Raw genomic sequence first — 22,752 nt, 5'->3', positions numbered from 1 at the left:
GGCCCCAGCACCGATCCCTGTGGCACCCCACTAGTTACTGTTTGCCAACCGGAAACTGATCCATTTATCCTGACTCTCTGTTTTCTGTTAGTTAGCCAATCCTCTATCCATGCTAATATATTACCCCCAACCCAGTGACCTTTTATCTTGTGCAGTAACCTTTTATGTAGCACCTTATCGAATGCCTTCTGGAAATCCAAATACACCACATCCACTGGTTCCCCCTTATCCACCCTGCTCGTTCCTTCGTCAAAGAACTCCAGCAAATTTGTCAAACATGATTTCCCTTTCATAAAACCATGCTGACTCTGCTTGATTGAATTCTGCTTTTCCAAATGTCCTGCTACTGCTTTCTTAATAATGGACTCCAGCATTTTCCCAACAACAGATGTTAGGCTAACTGGCTTATAGTTTCCTGCTTTCTGTCTGCCTCCTTTTTTAAATGGGGGCGTTACATTTGCGGTTTTCCAATCTGCTGGGTCCTGCCCAGAATCCAGGGAATTTTGGTAGATTACAACCAATGCATCCACTATCTCTGCAGCCACTTCTTTTAAGACCCTAGGATGTAAGTCATCAGATCCAGGGGACTTGTCCACCTTTAGTCCCATTATTTTACCGAGCACTACTTCTTTAGTGATAGTGATTGTATTAAGTACCTCCCTCCCTATAGCCCCATGATTATCCACAATTCAGATGTTTTTAGTGTCTTCTACCGTGAAGACCAATACAAAATATTTGTTCAACATCTCTGCCATTTCCCTGTTCCCCATTATTAATTCCCCAGTCTTATCCTCTCTAGGGGACCAACATTTACTTTAGCCATTCTATTCCTTTTTATGTACCTGTAGAAACGCTTACTGTCTGTTTTTATATTTCATGCTAGTTTACTTTCAAAATCTATCTTCCCTCTTTTTATTATTTTTTTAGTCGTTCTTTGCTGGCTTTTAAAAGTTTCCCAATCCTCTGGCCTCCCACTAGTCTTGGCCACATTGTATGCCTTTGTTTTCAATTTGATACCATCCCTTGTTTCCTTAGTTAGCCACGGTTGGTTATCCCTTCTCTTACAATCTTTCCTTCTCATTGGGATATATTTTTGTTGAGAGTTATGAAAAACTCCTTAAATGTCTGCCACTGCTCATCAATCGTCCCATACTTTAATCTATTTTCCCAGGCCACTTTAGCCAACTCTGCCTTCATACCTTTGTAGTCTCCTTTATTTAAGCTTAGGACACTGGTTTGAGATCCAACTTTCTCAACCTCCAACTGAATTTCAAATTCAACCATGTTATGGTCACTCATTCCTAGAGGATCCTTTACCAGGAGATCTTTTATTAATCCTGTCTCATTACACAGTACCAGATTTAAGATAGCCTGGTAGGTTCCGCAATGTTCAAGGAAACTATCCCGGATACACTCTATGAACTGAACGCTTCCTCAAGGCTACCCTGGCCAATTTGCTTTGTCCAGTCAATATGATGGTTAAAATCGCCCATGATTATTGCCATTCCTTTTTTACAAGCCTCCATTATTTCTTGATTTATACTCCGTCCAACAGTTTAGCTACTGTTAGGGGGCCTATAGACTATGCCAACAACAACTTTTCCCCCTTATTATTCCTTATCTCCACACAAACTGATTCAACGTCTTGATCTTCTGAGCCAATATTGTTTCTCACTAACGCACTGATCAGATCCTTTATTAACAGAGCTGTCCCATCTCCTTTTCCTTTCTGTCCTTCCGAATTGTCAAATACCCCTGAATATTTTGTTCCCAGCCTTGGTCATCTTGCAACCACGCCTCTGAAATGGCTTTCAGATCATACCCATTTGTGTCGTCAACTCATCTATGCTGCATGCATTCAAATAAAGAGTTTTAAATGTGTTTTTTTACCATTGTTTTCCTGTTTTGACCCCATTTTCTCATTCACCTTTATGTTTACACATTCTATCCCTTCCTGTCATGCTCTGGTTTTCATATACCGCAGTGCTACCCTGCTCTATTGCCTTCTCCTTATTCTTTGACTTTTTACATTTTCGCTCACCTGAACCCTCCCCCCCCACCCCCACTAATTAGTTTAAAGCCCTCTCTACAGCCCTAGTTTGATTCGCCAGGACCTTAGTCCCAGTACGGTCTAAGTGGAGCCTGTCCAAACAGAACAGCTCCATCTTACCCCAGTACTGGTGCCCGTGTCCCACGAACCAAAATCCATTTCCCCCATTACTAGTCTTTGAGCCACGTGTTTAACTTTAACTCTGATCTTATTTACCCTATGCAAATTTGCTTGTGGCTCAGATAATAATCTAGAGATTATTATCTTTGTGGTTCTGCTTTTCTATTTGGCCCCTAGCTGCTCATAATTCCTCAGCAGAACCTCTTTGTTTGTTCTACCTGTGTCGTTGGTACCCACATGGACCACGACAACTGGATCTTCCCCCGCCCATTCCAAGTTACTCTCCAGCCCAGAGGAGATGCCCTTAACCCAGGCACCGGGTAGATAACACAACCTTCAGGACTCACGCTCTCAGCTGCAGAGAACAGTATCTATCCCCCTAATGATACTGTCCCTCACCACTACAATGTTTCTTTTTACTTCCCCCACTTGAATGGCTCCCTGTACCACGGTGCTGTGGTCAGTTTGCTCATCCTCCCTGCAGTCCCTGCTCCTGTCCACACAGGGAGTAAGAGCCTCGAACCTGTTGGACAAGAGCAAGGGCTGAGGCTCTTCCATCACTCCATCCTGAGTCCCCATACCTGCCTCACTCGTAGTCACACCCCCTCCTGTCCCTGAACACGGATCGAATTTTAATTAATTAATCTAATTGGTGCGACGTCCAGGTAACTCTCCCCCTCCCTGATGTGTCGTAATGTCTGCAGCTCGGATTCCAGCTCATCAACGCGGAGCCGATGTTCCTCAAGCTGCAGACACTTGCTGCCGATGTGGTCGCCATGGACCTCAATGGTGTCCAAGCTTCCACATTGCCTGCCCTGCCATCTATAATGTATTTAATTTATTAGATCCCAGCTTCTAATTTAAGGCCCTTAATTTAAAGCAAGAAAAGAGAGAGAAAAACTCACCAACCAATCACTTCCCTGCTTTTCTGTGACGTCTAATTTTGTCGCCCTGTTGTCCTTTGTCGCCCTCTCTTACCTGCTCACGCTGCTCCCTTAAATATATGTGCAAATATTTCCTGTGAAGTAGCCGCACATTTATCCACATATAAATCCAAATTTATTAAAACCTTTATTGCAAATGCTCTTCCCATTCCCATTAATAGTTTTATATTGGTGAGAATCATGGAAGATGCTTACACCTTAGATAAGCAGCGTTTTTTCAGCTGAAGCAAGCCACATTGGCGGAAATGAATTAAAACCTTTTTATGGTGAAGTTATTTGGTGCAGCTGTCTGAAGAATTAAAAATATTCACATGCAAGGCACCCAAAATAAAATGCAATTTAAATGAAAAGAGGTACTGCAACGTAAGACGCTAATGAGGAATGTGCAGTGTCCAAAAAGTACTCTTGTACCCCCTGCATGGAGTACAGATGTATTCTCCCAAATACACTTGTTTGTGTTTTGTTGTCTTTATTGAGACAGGTGCAGTATAATTAACTGATGAAGCCGTAGAGTGGTACCTGTATGCTATGTAAATTGATATTTTCCCCATATGTTTATTTTACCACTGTGTTAATCCTATGTTCATCCCATTGCAAGGACATTGTCGGTGGAATGGACTCATTTCAGGCTGAAGGACTTTGCATGATCTATCATTGTCTGCATCTATACATTTCCACTAACATTTATCATGCAGCTTATTAACACTGATTGTCTGAAACAGGCCATAATACAAAAACTGTTTTTTATTCTTACTGTTCAATCGTTCAAATATTCAAAACATTGTTCACTGTTACTGTGCAGGTTCTCGCGGACAGCAATATTGTTTTGCGACCTGGAAGGTCCTATGTGGAACAGAAATGCACTGGACTTGGTAAGTGCTGAATATGTATGATCAACTGCTAAATAATAATCTCTACTGTTTCTACTTCCATTTTTGTTACAAGGAAATGATTAGTATTTAGAATTAAATTGATCTGTGCAGGTATCAGAAGGAACTATAGGCAGCAAAGGAAAAACATTTTGGTGTTTTATTGTTTAGTGATGGCTTTCACTGCATTTTTTGTTGTTTTACTTTGGGATTAAAAAAAGTCATGTGTAAATTGTGAATACAGAAATGAAATGTTTCTGAAGTTTCAGATGTATAAAACAACACTGAATTTTAAAACTGCCTCATTTGAAAGATTCAAGCACCACGTGAGGAATCTGTAACATTGTGACTGGATTTTGAAGTCACTCGCATAAAGCGTGGGTATGCAGCAAATTGATTTAACAAGCCTTGGCTTCTTAAATAATTGATATTTGCTGTAATATCTTGCATTATTTTTTTCTCTCTGGTACAGGTTCAGTGATTAAAGACATCAAATATTTCTATATTTGGAAAGGTTTTTTGAAGAGGAGCTGATAATTTTTTGTAAATGGCTATGCATAATTACAAACAAAGTTTTTAAATGTAGCACAAAGTTAGGTTGATATTTGAACAATTAGCATGCACATGGGAGTAAACGATGGTATAGGTGCTATTATCTCTTGTGATTTATGTAAAGTATAAAGAGGTTTGGGTTTTGTAGTTTGGGCACTTAGATTTTACATCAAAGATGACATCTTTTTCAGTTATTGAGAAATTTGTGAAAGTAATCTGAAGTATTGTATATTTCCTCCCTCCCAGCAGATTGGAAAACTGCAAGTGTAATGCCCCCATTTAAAAAAAGGAGGCAGCCAAAAAGCAGGAAATTATAGACCAGTTAGCCTAGCATCTGTCGTTGGGAAAATGCTAGAGTCCATTATTAAGGAAGCAGTAGCGGAACATTTGGAAAAGAATAATTCAATCAAGCAGAGTCAGCATGGTTTATGAAAGAGAAGTCATGCTGGAGTTCTTTGAAGATGCAACGAGCAGGGTGGATAAGGGGGAACCAGTGGATGTGGTGTATTTGGATTTCCAGAAGGCATTTGATAAGGTGCCACATAAAACATTACTGCACAAGATAAAAGCTCACGGGGTTAGGGGTAATATATTAGCATGGACAGAGAATTGGCTAACGAACAGAAAACAGAGAGTCGGGATAAATGGGTTATTTTCCGGTTGGCAAACAGTGACTAGTGGGGTGCCGCAGGGATCGGTGCTGGGTCCTCAACTATTTACAATCTATATTAATGACTTGGATGAAGGGACCGAATGTAATGTAGCCAACTTTGCTGATGATATAAAGATGGGTGGGAAAGCAAATTGTGAGGAGGATACACTAAATCTGCAAAGGGATATAGACAGGCTAAGTGAGTGGGCAAAAATTTGGCAGATGGAGTAAAATGTGGGAAAATGTGAGGTTATCCACTTTAGCAGAAATAATAAAAAAGCAAATTATAATTTAAATGGAGAAAAATTGCAAAGTGCTGCAGTACAGAGAAACCTGGGGGTCCTTGTGCATGAAACACAAAAAGTTAGTATGCAGGTACAGTCAGTAATCAGGAAGGCAAATGGAATGAGAAGGTTGACTTATGAGGATAGGTTGAGTAGGTTGGGCCTATACACATTGGAGTTCAGAAGAATGAGAGGTGATCTTATTGAAATTTATAAAATAATAAGGGGGCTCAACAAGGTGGATGCAGAGAGGATATTTCTATTCATAGCGGAAACTAAAACTAGGGGACATAATCTTCGAATAAGGAGCCGCCCATTTAAAACTGAGATGAGGAGGAATTTCTTCTCTGAGGGTTGTAAATCTATGGAATTCTCTTCCCCAGAGAGCTGTGGAGGCTTGGCCATTGAATATATTTAAGGCGGAGATAGACAGATTTTTGAGCGATAAGGGAGTAAAGGGTTATGGGGAGCAGGTAGGGAAGTGGAGTTGAGTCCATGATCAGATCAATGGCGGTGCAGGCTCGAGGGGCCAAATGGCCTGCTCCTATTTCTTATGTTCTTATAACGTGAATGGAGTTTAGGCCCATTTTTGCAGGAGCATCAATATTTCAACGGGTAATTGATGATCACCAAGTACAAGATGTAGGTGATTGACTTGGTGAATCTTCTTCTTTTGAGATATCTCTACATAATATTTTATCTTTTATGGGGGTATGGAGAGGGAGAAAGGAGAAAGAAATGTCCTGCATAAATGATCTAAACTATTAAACTATTATTAGAGCTTTTTAAATGGTGAAACCGTTTAACTGTTCAATATGTGATGGTATAAGATATAACTGTGTTAGCTTTGTACCTTTTTATAAACTGATGTATTTGCACAGAAGGATTGTCTAATAGTTGATGTATTTGGCATACTAATAACAATAGCTATCAATCTTGTCATAATTCTAAGGCATGCTGCATGTATCCCTCTTCTGGAACAAAGAACACCTGGTTTGTATGTGTTTTCTCTAACTCCCATTAGGGTCTCACTGTGCAGGCCTGTTTAGCACTACTGTGCTTGGGGGTTCCTCGAGTGCGCCTAACCTACAGGATTATGCTCGTGCGCATCGTAAAAAGCTGACATCATCTGGCTGCTTTGATGGTATGTGCACACACCACCACAGACAAACCTGCAGCCACTAGCCACTTTTTCAGAAATATTGGAATTCTGTGATGAGAATAGCAGAATCCTATTTCTCCCTTTCCAAAACCTGATAGCCTGGAGGACCAGCCTGTGCTCAAAATGTACCATATATGGATTTCCAAACTACACTTCACGCACAGCTTTTACGCACACATGTTTTATTTGCATCGGGTGCATATTTGAACCCTAGCTTTAAAATGTTACCAATTTTTAACCATTAAACGGTCAATTTTTTCAGCATTGGCACAAATAATAGTGAACCACTTGTAAAATTTAGAACATGATATCGCTATAACATTGTATTAAAAAATCAACTTGACTTGTTGCACTAGTTACTGGAATATGTCAACGGAAAGATTATATTCTAGCATTAATTTGTAAAATTCTAAAGCCAGTGGTGAAGAATGTGATTAATTCCTGATAAATGAACATACTTTTGGCCTATTAAATGAAAATGAGGTTAAAATGCATGATCAGTTTATTGGATTAGGTAGTAAAACCATGCTTCTATTGAAGGGTGTGGTTTGAGGCACAATGGTGATTTGGAGAGGGCTTTTAAGAACTGCGGGTTGGAGAAAGAAATGGCAACATGCCCTCTAAATATCACTAACTGCTTTAACCTATGGGTCTTTGCAGTTCGTTATCTTGATGTACATAACATTAAATTATAATATGCACTTAACACTCAGCAAAAGCCAAGGGATCTGCAACAGCTGACACTTTTACTCTCACTGAATTATTTTTTCCCTCTAAACAACCCTGCATGCAGCCTAACTTTAATCCTTTTTTTTTTAAACCCTGTTCTGCTAGCTGTTATAAATTTCAGGTACCTGTTTTTCTCTTTCTCAGACGCCACACGCAGTTCTGCTGTAAAAAGATTTTCTATCTCATTTGCTCGACACCCAACCAATGGTATGTTTGCTTTTAATCCCCTCTCCCGCAGAGATTATCCTTTGCTTCATCCCTTTTTATTTGTAATGTTGGATGCAAACTTTTACTACCATTCGTCTTCCCTATCCTCCAATTGGACAATATCTCTTGGAAATGTGTTCCATGGGATTGCAGAATGATTTATTTTCCTTTTCTCTCCTCTAAATCTTTTCCTTCTCATTAAAATACATCATCATACCTAACCATTTTTGTGTTGTACGCGGAAATGGTTCTTGTTCTGTGCAGTTGATAGTCTGTTAGGGTTAAAGGGATTTAATTATTAAAGGATCATCTTGTAATAAGTGTTAACTATAAATCTGTACTAATTTTAGCATATTTTTCATATCCTTTAACCCATTTTTCATTGCCATCTTTGCAGGTATTTTATTAGCAAAACTGCATAGAAGTGAATGAGAATCAGTGGGTCTATTTCAAACATTTTAGTTCTGTCTCACAAGTAATAGGAAAAATTATGCATAAATGTTGGAAAAGACAGAATAGTAGGAATGTTTTCTGTATCAACGAATGGTTTTCGTTGTACATTTCTAGTTATGTTTTACCTGTTACTTAAGGTTATACATCTATATTACATATATACAATATCTAAATGTAGGTTACATATCTGTATTGCATACACAAACTATCTAAATGTTCCAATAGTTTCATGGTGTACTGCACACTAATCATTTTTACCATATACATTTGAAACATTTTTGAGCTGACTGAAAAAGATGTTAATGTTGAAAGCTTTATAGAGTATATCACTAGTGGAGACTAAGATGGGTTTGTTTGAGAAAAATCATTTTTAATCATGGTTATCTCTCTCAAACTAATAGCCCTGGAATATTTTTTTTAAGTTTTTCTTAAATTTCATATGCTGGAGAAGAGAATAATGGATGTAAGAGTTTTAATTATAAGGGATTTTCCCAACTATACAAAAAGATTTTTCACCGAAATTTGAATCTTCACCTATGATTGGATCAAGGGGTATGGCGAGAAAGCAGGAATGGGGTACTGAAATTGCATGATCAGCCATGATCATATTGAATGATGGTGCAGGCTCGAAGGCCGAATGACCTACTCCTGCACCTATTTTCTATATTTCTATGTTACCCCATCAGTAAATGTTTGTTAGAAATCTAGCATCTCAGCTTAGAGAATAGATGGACAAAAGAAGTATTCGAACATGAGAGAGCTGAGAATGAGAAAAGGCTACTTGGCCCATGTAGCCTTCTGCTTTCACAGTGCATGTGTCTTGCCCCTACTCAAGATCTCTGTTACTCTCTTTCTAAGTCCCAGTGTGTATCAAACATATCTATTAATCTCTCCATAACTCTCAATCCTTTTTGCCAGGGAGCATTCGGTACCAGTGTAAAGTCCTCATTAAAAAGTACCTACAGATAACACCATATTTCATCTGGTCTTGATTGTGTAGGTGGTTTTTGAGAGAAGTTTTCAGATGACTCATAAAAGTATTCTTTGGAGGCCATCAAAACAGAAATTCAACATTAAATAAAGAGTAATAATCACTACCTTTTTTGGTGCTCCTATCACAATCCTCAAAAATATTTAAGCACAATAAAGTGAATCACGTGCACTTCATAACATAAGAACATAAGAATTAGGAACAGGAGTAGGCCATCTAACCCCTCGAGCCTGCTCCGCCATTCAACAAGATCATGGCTGATCTGGCCATGGACTCAGCTCCACTTACCCGCCCGCTCCCCGTAACCCTTAATTCCCTTATTGGTTAAAAATCTATCTATTTGTGACTTGAATACATTCAATGAGCTAGCCTCAACTGCTTCCTTGGGCAGAGAATTCCACAGATTCACAACCCTCTGGGAGAAGAAATTCCTTCTCAACTCGGTTTTAAATTGGCTCCCCCGTATTTTGAGGCTGTGCCCCCTAGTTCTATTATCCCCTACCAGTGGAAACAACCTCTCTGCCTCTATCTTGTCTATCCCTTTCATGATTTTAAATGTTTCTATAAGATCACCCCTCATCCTTCTGAACTCCAACGAGTAAAGACCCAGTCTATTCAATCTATCATCATAAGGTAACCCCCTCATCTCCGGAATTGGCCTAGTGAATCGTCTCTGTACACCCTCCAAAGCCAATATATCCTTCCTTAAGTAAGGTGACCAAAACTGCACGCAGTACTCCAGGTGCGGCCTTACCAATACCCTATACAGTTGCAGCAGGACCTCCCTGCTTTTGTACTCTATCCCTCTCGCAATGAAGGCCAACATTCCATTCGCCTTCCTGATTACCTGCTGCACCTGCAAACTAACTTTTTGGGACTCCTGGTAATTACTTAAGAGAGGAGGTGGCCGAGAGGTTAAGGCGATGGACTGCTAATCCATTGTGCTCTGCACGCATGGGTTCGAATCCCATTCTCGTCGTTGTTGGCTTACAGCGAGACCATGTTTTGACATTCACATTTCAATCCAAAAAGAGTTTCAAGGAACCCCAGGTCCCTCTGCACCTCAGCATGTTGTAATTTCTCCCCATTCAAATAATATTCCCTTTTACTGTTTTTTTTTCCCAAGGTGGATGACCTCACACTTTCCGACATTGTATTCCATCTGCCAAACCTTAGCCCATTCGCTTAACCTATCCAAATCTCTTTGCTGCCTCTCTGTGTCCTCTACACAACCCGCTTTCCCACTAATCTTAGTGTCATCTGCAAATTTTGTTACACTACACTCTGTCCCCTCTTCCAGGTCATCTATGTATATTGTAAACAGTTGTGGTCCCAGCACCGATCCTGTGGCACACCACTAACCATCGATTTCCAACCCGAAAAGGACCCATTTATCCCGACTCTCTGCTTTCTGTTCGCCAGCCAATTCTCTATCCATGCTAATACATTTCCTCTGACTCCGCGTACCTTCATCTTCTGCAGTAACCTTTTGTGTGGCATCTTATCGAATGCCTTTTGGAAATCTAAATACACCACATCCACCTCTATCCACCATGCTCGTTATATCCTCAGAGAATTCCAGTAAATTAGTTAAACATGATTTCCCCTTCATGAATCCATGCTGCGTCTGCTTGATTGCACTATTCATATCTAGATGTCCCGCTATTTCTTCCTTAATGATAGTTTCAAGCATTTTCCCCACTACAGATGTTAAACTAACTGGCCTATAGTTACCTGCCTTTTGTCTGCCCCCTTTTTTAAACAGAGGCGTTACATTAGCTGCTTTCCAATCCGCTGGTACCTCCCCAGAGTCCAGAGAATTTTGGTAGATTATAACGAATGCATCTGCTATAACTTCCGCCATCTCTTTTAATACCCTGGGATACATTTCATCAGGACCAGGGGACTTGTCTACCTTGAGTCCCATTAGCCTGTCCAGCACTACCCCCCTAGTGATAGTGATTGTCTCAAGGTCCTCCCTTCCCACATTCCTATGACCAGCAATTTGGTGACTCATAGGCCAATTCTGGCGAGACTGTTTACAATTTTCCAATAATTTACTATATTTATAAATATTCCTCAGAATCATTAACATTGAGCTCAATCATTCATTGGTTTGTTCAGTATTTAGCACATGCAGATGTACTTAGGCATGTGTTTAAAATAGTGTAACTTAAAAGGTGGCAGCCATGGCTAACTGGCAGCACTTTTGCCTTTCTGTCAGAATGTCATGGGTTAAAGTCCCACTCCAGAGACTTGAACACAAAATCTTTCAGATGAGACGTTACGGCGAAGACCCGCCAGACACCTCAGGTGGATGTAAAAGATCCCACGGCACTATTTCAAAGAAGAGCGGGCAGTTCGCCCTTGTGTCCTGCCCAACATTTATCCCTCAATCAACATCACCAAAACATTCTGGTAATTTTGTGGGACCTTGCTGTGTGCAAATTGGCTACCATGTTTCCTACATTACAACAGTGACTATGGGCCCAAATTTGGGCAGTACAGATTTCTGGTGCACTCATCAGAGGTGTGCCGCTTTTGTAGAACTCCAAGGGTGCCAAAAATCTTCAGGCCAAGTTTGGCCATTCCCCAGCCTCTCCTCCATGGTCTCTTAGCGTGGCAACTGGATTCGAAGGGCGGAGCCAGGTCCCGGCGGTGAAAACAGTGCCGGGATCTCTGCGCACACATGCTAGAGTGTGCGTGCATGCGCAGTAGCTCCTAGTCCCCAGAATCTTAGAATGTGTGCTGCAGGCTGTGTAGGAGGGGCCGATGCTTGCTGCCCCTATCCCGGGCCGAGTGGCCTGCTGCACAAGCCGGCCCCTGCCTTCCTGCGCTGAGGGCTACAAGAGACAAGTTGGTGGCGGCGGGGGGTTGGGGAGTGGGAGAGTTTTGATCGGGGAGAGGGGGGAGGGGAAGGGAAGAGTTTTGACCTGGCGGAGGGGTGGGGGGAGAGAAAAGAATCTTCAAAGATTTTCCAGTACTTTTAATATCTAGCTATCATTACTAAAAATATACTCTGTTTAATCAGGCTGATAGCACCTACATCCTGTCCAGTCTCGCTGCTTGGGATTTAAAGAAAAACTAGCATTCCTATCATAACACTGTCATTTGGAGGCTACCTGCGCAGATTTCTTAATTCACCGCAAGGTTTTTCTGAGCAGACACAAGTGGCCTCATATGTTGGCCTAAGTTAGTTTGGAGTAACTTTTAGCTGGCTAAACTTGCTTGAATGGCCAAAACAGGCGTAAGTGGCTCGTAACGCCCTCTTTTGGGAAAAAAAAAACTTTTTTTTTAAAAAACCTAACTAACTCACTTACACTGGAGCAAATTAAATGGGGAGAATTGCGGTTTTTAAGTTACTCCAAAAAAATTTAGTTACTCCAAATAAAAACAGAGCAACACTTGGGGAAACTTGGGCCCTACGTTTCAAAAGTACTTAATTAGCTGTAAAATCTGAGATAACCCAAGTTTGTGAAAGGGCTATATAAAATGAAAATATTTCTTTATAGTAGTTACAGCCACACACCTGGTGATGCTGATTGGGGACACTAACAAGTTACAGTACTGTGCTTAGTATTCAGGTTGATCAAACACCTTGCATTCTAATCCGCATTACAAACTGCCCACTTTCTATTCTTTTCTCTTACCCTTACTATGTGACAGCCAACATGTCTTTTACATTAGAGTTGTACCAATTGTTATCTCCCTATATTATCTTCTCCTGTCTTAATCACTGTTCATCCATGGGCTTTTCTTAACTACAAATTACTAATTTAAATGTACTTTCAGGTATTTAAATTTACAGATTATATGAATAATGGGTCATTTTACAATTCTTCTATTGATGCATATTAATTTTAAGACCTGGAATCCTATTTACTCCTTTTACAATTTTTTTTTCCACCAGCAGTCCTAGTTTTAAAGATGTGCATGTACCTATACCCTAGATTTCACTGTACTCAATAGAGACTTGTAGCATGTGTTTCCATTCTCCGTTCTTTTCTCAAAATGCGCTACTTACAATAAACATAGAAACATAGAAAATAGGTGCAGGAGTAGGTCATTCAGCCCTTCGAGCCTGCACCACCATTCAATATGATCATGGCTGATCATGCATTTCAGTACCCCATTCCTGCTTTCTCTCCATGCCCCTTGATCCCTTTAGCCATGAGGGCACATTAACTCCCTTTTGAATATATCTAACGAACTGGCCTCAACAACTTTCTGTGGTAGAGAATTCTACATCCCACAACTCTGAGTGAAGAAGTTTCTCCTCATCTTGGTCCTAAATGACTTACTCCTTATCCTTAGGCTGTGACCCCTGGTTCTGGACTTCCCCAACATTGGGAACATTCTTCCTGCATCTAACCTGTCTAATCCCATCAGAATTTTATATGTTTCTATGAGATCCCCTCTCATTCTTCTAAATTCCATTGAATACAAGCCTAGTCAACCCAATCTTTCTTTATATGTCAGTCCTGTCATCCCGGGAATCAGTCTGGTGAACCTTCGCTGCACTCCCTCAATAGCAAGAATGTCCTTCCTCAGGTTCGGAGACCAAAACTGTGCACAATATTCAAGGTGTGGCCTTACAAAGGCCCTGTACAACTGTAGTAAGACCTCCCTGCTCCTATACTTGAATCCTCTCGCTCTCAAGGCCAACATGCCATTTGCTTTCTTTACTGCCTGCTGCACCTGTATGCCAACCTTCAATGACTGATGTACCATGACACCCAGGCCTCGTTGCACCTCCCCCTTTACTAATCTATCACCATTCAGATAATAATCAGCCCTCCTGTTTTTACCACCAAAGTGGATAACCTCACATTTATCCACATTATACCGCATCTGCCATGTATTTGCCCACTCACTTAACCTGTCCAAATCACCCTGCAGCCTCTTGGCATCCTCCTCACAGCTCACACTGCCACCCAGGTTAGTGTCATCTGCAAACTTGGAGATATTACATTCAATTCCTTCGTCTAAGCAATTAAATAAGCAAAGGAAATGCAAATACTTCCCAAAATGGCATTTATAATATATGATTCATTCGGCAATTGTCCAAGAGCAAATGTATGTGGCAGTGATCCAATGGGTATCTTCCCAAGCTTAGTGCAACCTGGAATTGATTTGGTTACTTCGTCCAATCATAACATATATAGCCATGTTGGAGTGATTTTTTTTTAAACAGCAATTGCCAATGCAGTGACGGTTATGGCTTAACTTACAATTAATGTACAGGTATTGTTTCGATGAATTGTCACATTATATTTGAATACTTACTTGTTGTTTAACATTCCTGACAACATTGACTCAAGTTTCTTCTTTTAATTTTGAAATAAACCTGCATTAACTTTGAACAGGGGTGAAATACTGAATTTTGGAGTTATTATTTGAAAACTTCTGATGCTTTGAAATTAGCATGCAAACATTTAACCCATTTGTATGAAATTCCTTTGTCTGCTCTATTAGTAAAGCCTTAATCCTTCCATTTTAAATGAGGTAGTGCCTCCATTAAAATAGTTCAAGATAATGTGGTCTCAGTTTACATGATCTAAAAAACTGTGTTTTATGATATCCTGACCTTCAGTTGGAGTACCTTGCAATTTGTTTATTTACCTCCATTATTCTCTATTTTTGTAATCCGACATATTAGTACTGTTTACTTCTAAGAAAATGTTACATCTGTTTTTCCAATCGTATTAAAGGATTTTTGTTTCACCACCACTTCTCTCGAGCCCTCCACTGTCTGTAAATTGTCAGACTGCTTGTCCGAAATCCAGTACTGGATGAGCAGAAATTTCCTCCAACTAAATATTGGGAAGACCGAAGCCATTGTCTTCGATCCCCATCGCAAACTCCTTTCCCTAGCCACCAACTCCATCCCTCTCTCTAACATCTGTCTGAGGCTGAACCAGGCTGTTCGCAACCTTGGTGTCATATTTGACCCTGAAATGAGATTCCGCCCGCATAACTTAACCATAACTAAGCTCGCTTATTTCCACTTCCATAATATCACGCAACTCCACCCCTTCCTCAGCTCTTCTGCTGCTGAAACCCTCATCCATGCCATTGTTACCTCTATTCCAGTGCACTCCTGGTTGGCCTCCCACGTTCTACCCTACGTAAACTTAAGGTCATCCAAAACTCGGCTGCCTGTGTCCTAACTCGCATGAAGCCCTGCTCGCCCATCACCCCTGTGCAGCTGATCTACATTGGCTCCTGGTTAAACAATGCCTTGATTTTAAAATTCTCATTCTTCTTTTCAAATCCCTCCATGGTCTCGCCCTCTCCCTATCTCTGTAATCTCCTTTCGAAGACACTAAAAACATTCCAACAGTGGATAATCAAGGGGCCATAGGGAGGGAGGAACTTAACAGAGTCACTATCACTAAAGATGTAGTACTCGGTAAAATAATGGGACTAAAGGCGGACAAGGCCCCTGGACCTAATGGCTTGCATCCTCGGGTCCTAAAATAAGTGGCTGCAGAGATAGTGGTTGTAATCTAGCGAAATACCCTGGATTCTGGGGAGGTCCCGATGCATTGGAAAACCGCAAATGTAAAGCCTGTATTTAAAAAAAGAGGCAGACAGAAAGCAGGAAACTATAGACTGGTTAGCCTAACATCTGTTGTTGGGAAAATGCTGGAGTCCAGTATTAAGGAAGCAGTAGCAGGACATTTGAAAAGCGTAATTCAATCAAGCAGAGTCAGCATGGTTTTATGAAAGAGAAATCGTGTTTGACAAATTTGCTGGAGTTCTTTGAGGATGCAACGAGCAGGGTGGATAAGGGGGAACCAGTCGATGTGGTGTATTTGGATTTCCAGAAGGCATTCGATAAGGTGCCACATAAAAGGTTATTGCACAAGATGAAAGTTCACAGGGTTGGGGGTAATATATTAGGAGGATTGGCTAATTAACAAAAAACAGAGAGTCGGGATAAACGGGTCATTTTCCGGTTGGCAAACAGTAACTAGTGGAGTGCTACAGGGATCGGTGCTGGAGCCTCAACTATTTATAATCTATATTAATGACTTGGATGAAGGGACCGAGTGTAATGTAGCCAAGTTTGCGGATGATACAAAGATGGGTGGGAAAGCAACTTGTGAGGAGGACACAACAAATCTGCAAAGGGATATATATAGACAGGCTAAGTGAGTGGGCAAAAATTTGGCAGATGGAGTACAATGTGGGAAAATGTGAGGTCGTCCACTTTGGCAGAAAAAATAGCAGCAAATTATAATTTAAGTGGAGAAAAATTGCAAAGTGCTGCAGTACAGAGGGACCTGAGGGTCCTTGTGCATGAAACATGGAAAGTCAGTATGCAGGTACAGCAAGTAATCAGGAAGGCAATTGGAATGTTGGCCTTTCTTGCAAGGGGGATAGAATAGAAATGCAGATAAGTCCTGCTACAACTGTACAGGGTATTGGTGAGGCCACACCTGGAGTACTGCATACAGTTTTGGTCTCCGTATTTAAGGAATGATATACTTGCATTGGAGGCTGTTCAGAGAAGGTTCACGAAGTTGATTCCGGAGATGAAAGGGTTGACTTATGAAGATAGGTTGAGTAGGTTGGGCCTATACTCATTGGAGTTCAGAAGGATGAGAGGTGATCTTATCGAAACATATAAAATAATGAGGGGGCTCGACAAGGTGGATGCAGAGAGGATATTTCCACTCATAGGGGAAACTAAAACTAGGGGACATAGTCTCAGAATAAGGGGCTGCCCATTTAAAACTGAGATGAGGAAGAATTTCTTCTCTGAGGGTTATAAATTTGTGGAATTCTCTGCCCCAGAGAGCTGTGGAGGCTGGGCCACTGAATATATTTAAGGCGGAGATAGACAGAGTTTTGAGCGATAAGGGAATAAAGGGTTATGGGGAGCGGGCAGGGAAGTGGAGCTGAGTCTATGATCAGATCATCCATGATTTTATTAAATGGTGGAGCAGGCTCGAGGGGTCAAATGGCCTACTCCTGCTCCTATTTCTTATGTACTTATGTTCTTATACCCCACAACTGCCCGAAATATCTGCGCTCCTCCAATTCTGGCCTCTTGAGCATACCTGATTTTAATCGTTCAACTATTGATGGCCGTGACTTCAACTGCCAAGGCCCTAAGCTCTGGAAATCCCTCCCTAAATCTCTCCGCCTCTTTCCTCCTTTAAGACGCACCTTAAAACCTACCTCTTTCACCAAGTTTTTGGTCATCTGCCCTAATTCCTCCTTGTGTGGCTCAGTGTTATATTTTGTTTTATAACATTCCTGTGAAGCGTCTTGGGACATTTTACTGCATTAAAGTTGCCATATAAATACAACTTGTTATAGTTTGTACTTAAAAATGTAACGTGGAAATGCGGTTTAGGGAGGCTTACAATTTTTAAAAGAAATTCTGTGGCCATTTCCTTTTTTTCCACAAAAGCAGTAGAAAAGGGGTAGGGTCATTTAAATATTATAATGAGCCTGGGATCCTCACATTTGACCTGTTTTACAGGTTGAACTCTGGCCGGCCAGGTTTTCCAGGCCTCGGCAAACCTGGCATCTCAAGGGAGGTGAGGACAGGTTTAGAGGAAATGTTAAGTGCCTTTACAGCTTTGCTTGTGGGCCACGAGGAGTAGATGTGGTTCCCTCGGATCCCCCAAGCTTACCTTCTTCCCTGGCATTGCACCCCCCCCTCCCCTCATATCCTGGGGTCAAGGATCGGACGAACAAGTTTCCCTACCAAAACTCCACCTTCGCGCCCCCACCCCACTTACAAAACCCACACCTGTCAATATCGGGGCCATTGTGTCCAGTTTTGGGCACCTTACTTTTGGAATAATATTGAGGCCATGGAGAAAGCACAAAAGAAATGCATTATGATGGTACCATAGATGAAAAGCTTTAGTTATTAGGAGAGATTTGAGAAACTGGAGTTTTCTTCATTAAACAAAAGTGAAGAGATGATTTGATAAAGGTGCTCAAAATTGAGGAGTTTTGATGCGGTTGATTGAAAACAATAATATCCATTGATCAGTGAGTTGGTTACTAGAAGACAATAAATTTAACATCATCAAAAGAACAAAGAATGGTTAGAAGAACTGTTTATACACACTTGATTTTAAGGAGATCGAATGCACTTCCAGAAACAATGGCAGGGGAATGGGTGTAATGGGCCAAATGGCCTCCTCCTGTGTCATACAATTCGATGATTCTATACTATGTTTTTCTTCCTTAATTTAATTATTTATACAAAAATAATTTAAATGTTTTACAATTTGGTTAAAGGATTAACAGATTTGAAAATGGTTGTATATAAGTTTTAATTATCAAATTACAGGTTTGCATGAATCTTTTCTGTTGTAGAAATTGCTATGATGTATATTTTCCTTGATTCTAATTTAAACCGATTTTTATTGTATACTTTGTCTTGGCTGTAAAGTTTATAGATTTTATGGAGTGATTGTAAATGTGTTGCTTTTTACAGCAGTTTGGTATTTAATAGGCAAATAAATGCTAGCTTTATGTAATTCAATTAAGTTATGAGGTTAACAAATCATATTTTTAATTCAAATGCATCAATGCATTATTGTCCATTGAAATAATAAATTAATGCTACATTCTCTCAGAATTGCCTTTGCCCACCAAAAATTATCACTTAAAGTCATCAAGTAATAAGAAAAATTATTCAGCATTGATACATCAACATTTGGTTTAACTGGACACCACCACACGTTAAAAAAATTCCCGCACAGGCATCTTCCACCTCCTCAATTGGAGTTCAGGACTGGAACATCGGGTCCTGTCATACTCGTTCGAGGGACTGCCTCTGATAATGATGATGATATACAGATATAGTGCTTTTTAAATAAAGCAGTGCTTATAATTTTAATTTTAAAATTTGGGGCAGAAACTAGGAACATAGCTAAGCGAAAGACGGTCACGGTCCCTCTAGTTCACCTTCTATCATCCTGGTAGTTGCATGATACAAAAGTAATTTTAGTTGTTGATTAATCTCTTATCAGTTAGACTACAAGAGAGCCAGACTTGAGGTGAGGAAAACCTCCAGTGGTGGAAAACTTTGAGAACCTGGGTCTAGAAATTCGATGCTGTAATGCTGGCTGTTGAGGCCGGTTCTATTGAAAAAATGGCGGCCACCTCGCTTCTGATGTGGGACATGGTGGCCGCCATTTTGGTAAATGCCATTGCGCTGGCTTCTCAATTTAAGTAAATCATGGTGCCAATTGCCATGCAATGCCTGAATTGACACCATGACTGTTGATTTGGACATTCTCGCTCTCCATTACACTGCATCCTGAATGCGCACAGAACAGCAAGCATGAAGCAGCCCTGCAGAGATGCTGTCAGCACTTCTTAAAGGGACACACACATCTTTCAGTTAAGTTTGGATTTCAGATTTTGGACTTTTTAAAAATATTTTATTGAAGTAGTGGCTTGGTGCAATAGATTTTGAAAGTTTTTAAAGTGGGCTGCTGGATGCTTGCTAGGCTTTGAATGGTAAAGGAAGACCTCCAAGAAGACAGAAAATGCTGGAAATGCACAGCAAATTAGGCAGCAATTGCAGAGAGAGAAACAGAGTGAACGTCTCTGGTCGAGATGCTGTCTGACCTGCTGAGTATTTCCAGCATTTTCTGCTTTTATTTCAAATTTCCAGCATCTGCAGTATCTGGCTTCTGAAAAGGCCACTTGTTCACAGTCCTGGGGGGTACATAGAATTTAGCAGTAGCAGCAAAGAGGAAAAATTGCTCGCAGAGGGACAAGGAGCACGCAGAAGAGAAGGACGTGGCAGGAAGGATGCAATCCAGATAGCCTGTATCCAGGATGGAATCACCCACCTGCGGCACCAGTGACCACAACCCAGTGGTAAAGCTACAACACCGGACTACATACATTCTACTCAGCAGAAGCAGCATGCTATAGACAGAGCTAAGCGATCCCACAACCAACAGATTAGATCAAAGCTCTGCAGTCCTGCCACATCCAGTCATAAATGCTGGTGGACAATTAAACTAATACAGGGCACAATTTCAAAATTTGCAGATGACACAAAACGTGGAAGTATAGTGAACAGTCAGGAGGAGAGTGATAAACTTCAGGAATGGGCGGACACATGGCAGATGAAATGTAACGCATAAAAATGTGAAGTGATGCATTTTGGTAGAAAGAATGAGGAGAGAACATATAAACTAAAGCATACAATCCTAAAGGAGGTGCATAAACAGAGAGACCTGGGGGCATGTGCATAAATTGTTGAAGGTGGTAGGGCAGGTTGAGAAAGCGCTTAAAAAGGCTTATGGGATCTTGGGCATTATAGAGGTATAGAGTCCAAAAGTGTGGAAATTATAAAACACTGGTTCGGCCTCAACTGAAGTACTTGTCCAATTCTGGGCACCATACTTTAAGAAGGATGTAAAGGCCTTAGAGAAGGTGCAGAAAAAATTTACGAAAATGATTCCAAGAATGAGGAATTTCAGTTACTTTGATAGACTGGAGAAGCTCGGGTTGTTCTTCTTGGAGCAGAGAAGATTGAGAAGAGATTTGATAGAGGTGTTCTAAATCATGACGGGTCTAGACAGAGTAGAGAGAAACTGTTGCCATTGGCAGAAGGGTCGAAAACCAGAGGACACCGATTTAAAGTGATTGGCAAAAAAACTTTTTTTCGTAGCGAGTGGTTAAGATCTGGAATGCACTGCCAGAAAGGGTGGTGGAGGCAGACTCAATTTTAACTTTCAAAAGGGAGTTGGATAAGTATCTGAAGGAAAAATAATTGCAGGGCTACGGGCTATTGGGAAAGAGCAGGGGAGTGGGACTAGCTGAGAGGCTCGACAGGCCGAATGGCCGCCTTCCGTGCTGTAACCATTCTATGATTCTAACTAACGGGAGGAGAAGACTCCATAAACATCTCCATCCTCAATGATGGCACAGCCCAGCACGTGAGTGCAAAAGACAAGGCAGACGTGCCGAGTGGCTCATCCATTTCGGCTTCCTCCTAAGATCCCTACCATCATAGAAGCTAGTCTTCAGCCAATTCGATTCACTTCACGTGGTAACAGCAATGGCTATGGGCCTTGACAGCATCTCAGCTGTGGTGCTAAAGATTTGTGCTCCAGAGCTAACCGTGCCTCTAGCCAAGCTGTTCCATACAGCTACAACACTGGCAACACCCGACAAAGTGGAAAATTGCCCAGTTATGTCCTGTTCACAAAAAGCAGGAAAAATCCAATCCGGCCAATTACTGCCCCATCAGTCTACTCTCAATCACTCACCTATAACCTGCTCACCGATGCTGTTTGTGTTCTGCCAGGACCACTCGGCTCCAGACCTCATTGTCCAAACATGGACAAAAGAGCTGAATTCCAGAGGTGAGGAGAGATTGAATGCCCTTGACTTCAATGTAGCATTTGACCGAGTGTGGCATCAAGGAGCAGAACCATAGTGAAATTGCACTTAATGGGAATCAGTGAAAACTCTCCACTGGCTAGAGTCATACCTAGCACTAAGGAAATTGGTTGTGGTTGTTGGGGGCCAATCATCTCAGCCCCAGATCATCACTGCAGGAATTCCTCAGGGCAGTGCCTTCGGCCCAACCATCTTCAGTTGCTTCATCAATCACCTTCCTTCATCATAAGGTCAGAAATGGGGAAGTTCACTGATGATTGCACAGTGTTCAGTTCCATTTGCAACTCTTCAGATGATGAAGCAGTCCATGCCTACATGCAGCAAGACCTGGACGACATTCAGGCTTGGGCTGGTAAGTAGCAAGTTGCATTTGCACCAAGTAAGTCCCAGGTAATGACCATCCCCAACAAGAGAAAGTCTAACCACCTCGCCTTGACATTCAATGGCGTTACCATTGACCAGAAACTTAAGTGGAATGGCACTGTAGTTTGAAAAGAAAATTGAAGATGTTGAAAAGCTATTAATATGCATACATTTAATGAGGATTAAAAAATGCATTATATTTGCAAATAATATTTTGTTTTCAACTGTATTCATTCTTACTTGCGAATATATTGGGCTGTACTTCTGTATTGCCATGTATTAGTATTTTCATATGGGAGTGAAATAGTACTTAATTCATGGAATTGGGCAACCTTCTTGAACCATTACAGTCCGTGTTGTAAAGGTACTCCCACAATCCTGTTAGGTGGGGTGTTCTGTAAATTTTGACCTAGCGCTGATGAAGGAACGATAATTGTCCAAGTCAGGAATGGTGTGTGACTTGTCGGGGAGTCTAGAAGTGATGGTGTTCCCATGCGCTGTTTGTCCTTGTCCTTTGTAGTGGAGGTCGTAGGTTTGGGAGGAGCTGCTGAAGAAGCCTTGGCAAATTGCTGCAGTGCATCCTGTAGAATGGCCTGTTTCTGTGCTGTAGTTTCGGTGATGTCTATATATTAGTTGAGTAAGCATTTAGCTTGTAGCATTAGTCACTCATTTCAAATGTTAATGGATATAAAGATACACTACCTATTAGCCAATTGTGAAAATTCTAAATTATTTTGTTTACTTTCAATATTTCAAGAACATGCAAATATTAGATCAGAGGAAAAAGTGTTGTCTTAATACTTGATGGGAGCCCTGTGTAACCTATTTTGAGATTCTGTACCACAAATGTAGTCGGCAAGCATTCCCATTACACCTGAAGTGTTTAGTGTGCCCCTTTGCATGTGTGTACACAGTACATACTACATGTATATGCATTCATTAATGAATCTGTATTTTTATTATTTCTGTTATAA

The 22,752-nt window shown here is 41.0% G+C and overlaps 1 protein-coding gene and 1 non-coding gene across 11 annotated transcripts in view; both read left to right on the top strand.

Annotated features, from left to right (window-relative positions):
- The window catches only part of ppip5k2 (diphosphoinositol pentakisphosphate kinase 2), a 247,870-nt gene that overhangs the window by 183,543 nt on the left and 41,575 nt on the right, over positions 1–22,752 (top strand). For 7 of the 10 annotated variants that reach the window (XM_070884183.1, XM_070884197.1, XM_070884163.1 and 4 more), the window contains 2 exons: positions 3,917–3,986; positions 7,507–7,569. In XM_070884183.1, coding sequence (XP_070740284.1) covers positions 3,917–3,986; positions 7,507–7,569 — 133 coding nt within the window. Of the gene's footprint in view, positions 1–3,916; positions 3,987–6,495; positions 6,616–7,506; positions 7,570–22,752 lie in introns of all 10 variants that reach the window. The other 3 variants (XM_070884175.1, XM_070884207.1, XM_070884220.1) reach the window with 2 other exon arrangements.
- trnas-gcu (transfer RNA serine (anticodon GCU)) lies at positions 9,911–9,992 on the top strand. Its single transcript has one exon. It is a non-coding gene; the product is annotated as a tRNA-Ser (tRNA).

This window comes from Pristiophorus japonicus, chromosome 1 (assembly GCF_044704955.1).
Source record: "Pristiophorus japonicus isolate sPriJap1 chromosome 1, sPriJap1.hap1, whole genome shotgun sequence".
Lineage (NCBI taxonomy): Eukaryota > Metazoa > Chordata > Chondrichthyes > Pristiophoridae > Pristiophorus > Pristiophorus japonicus.
Note: the sequence above shows the minus strand (reverse complement) of the source record. Positions and strands in the feature narration are given on the sequence as shown.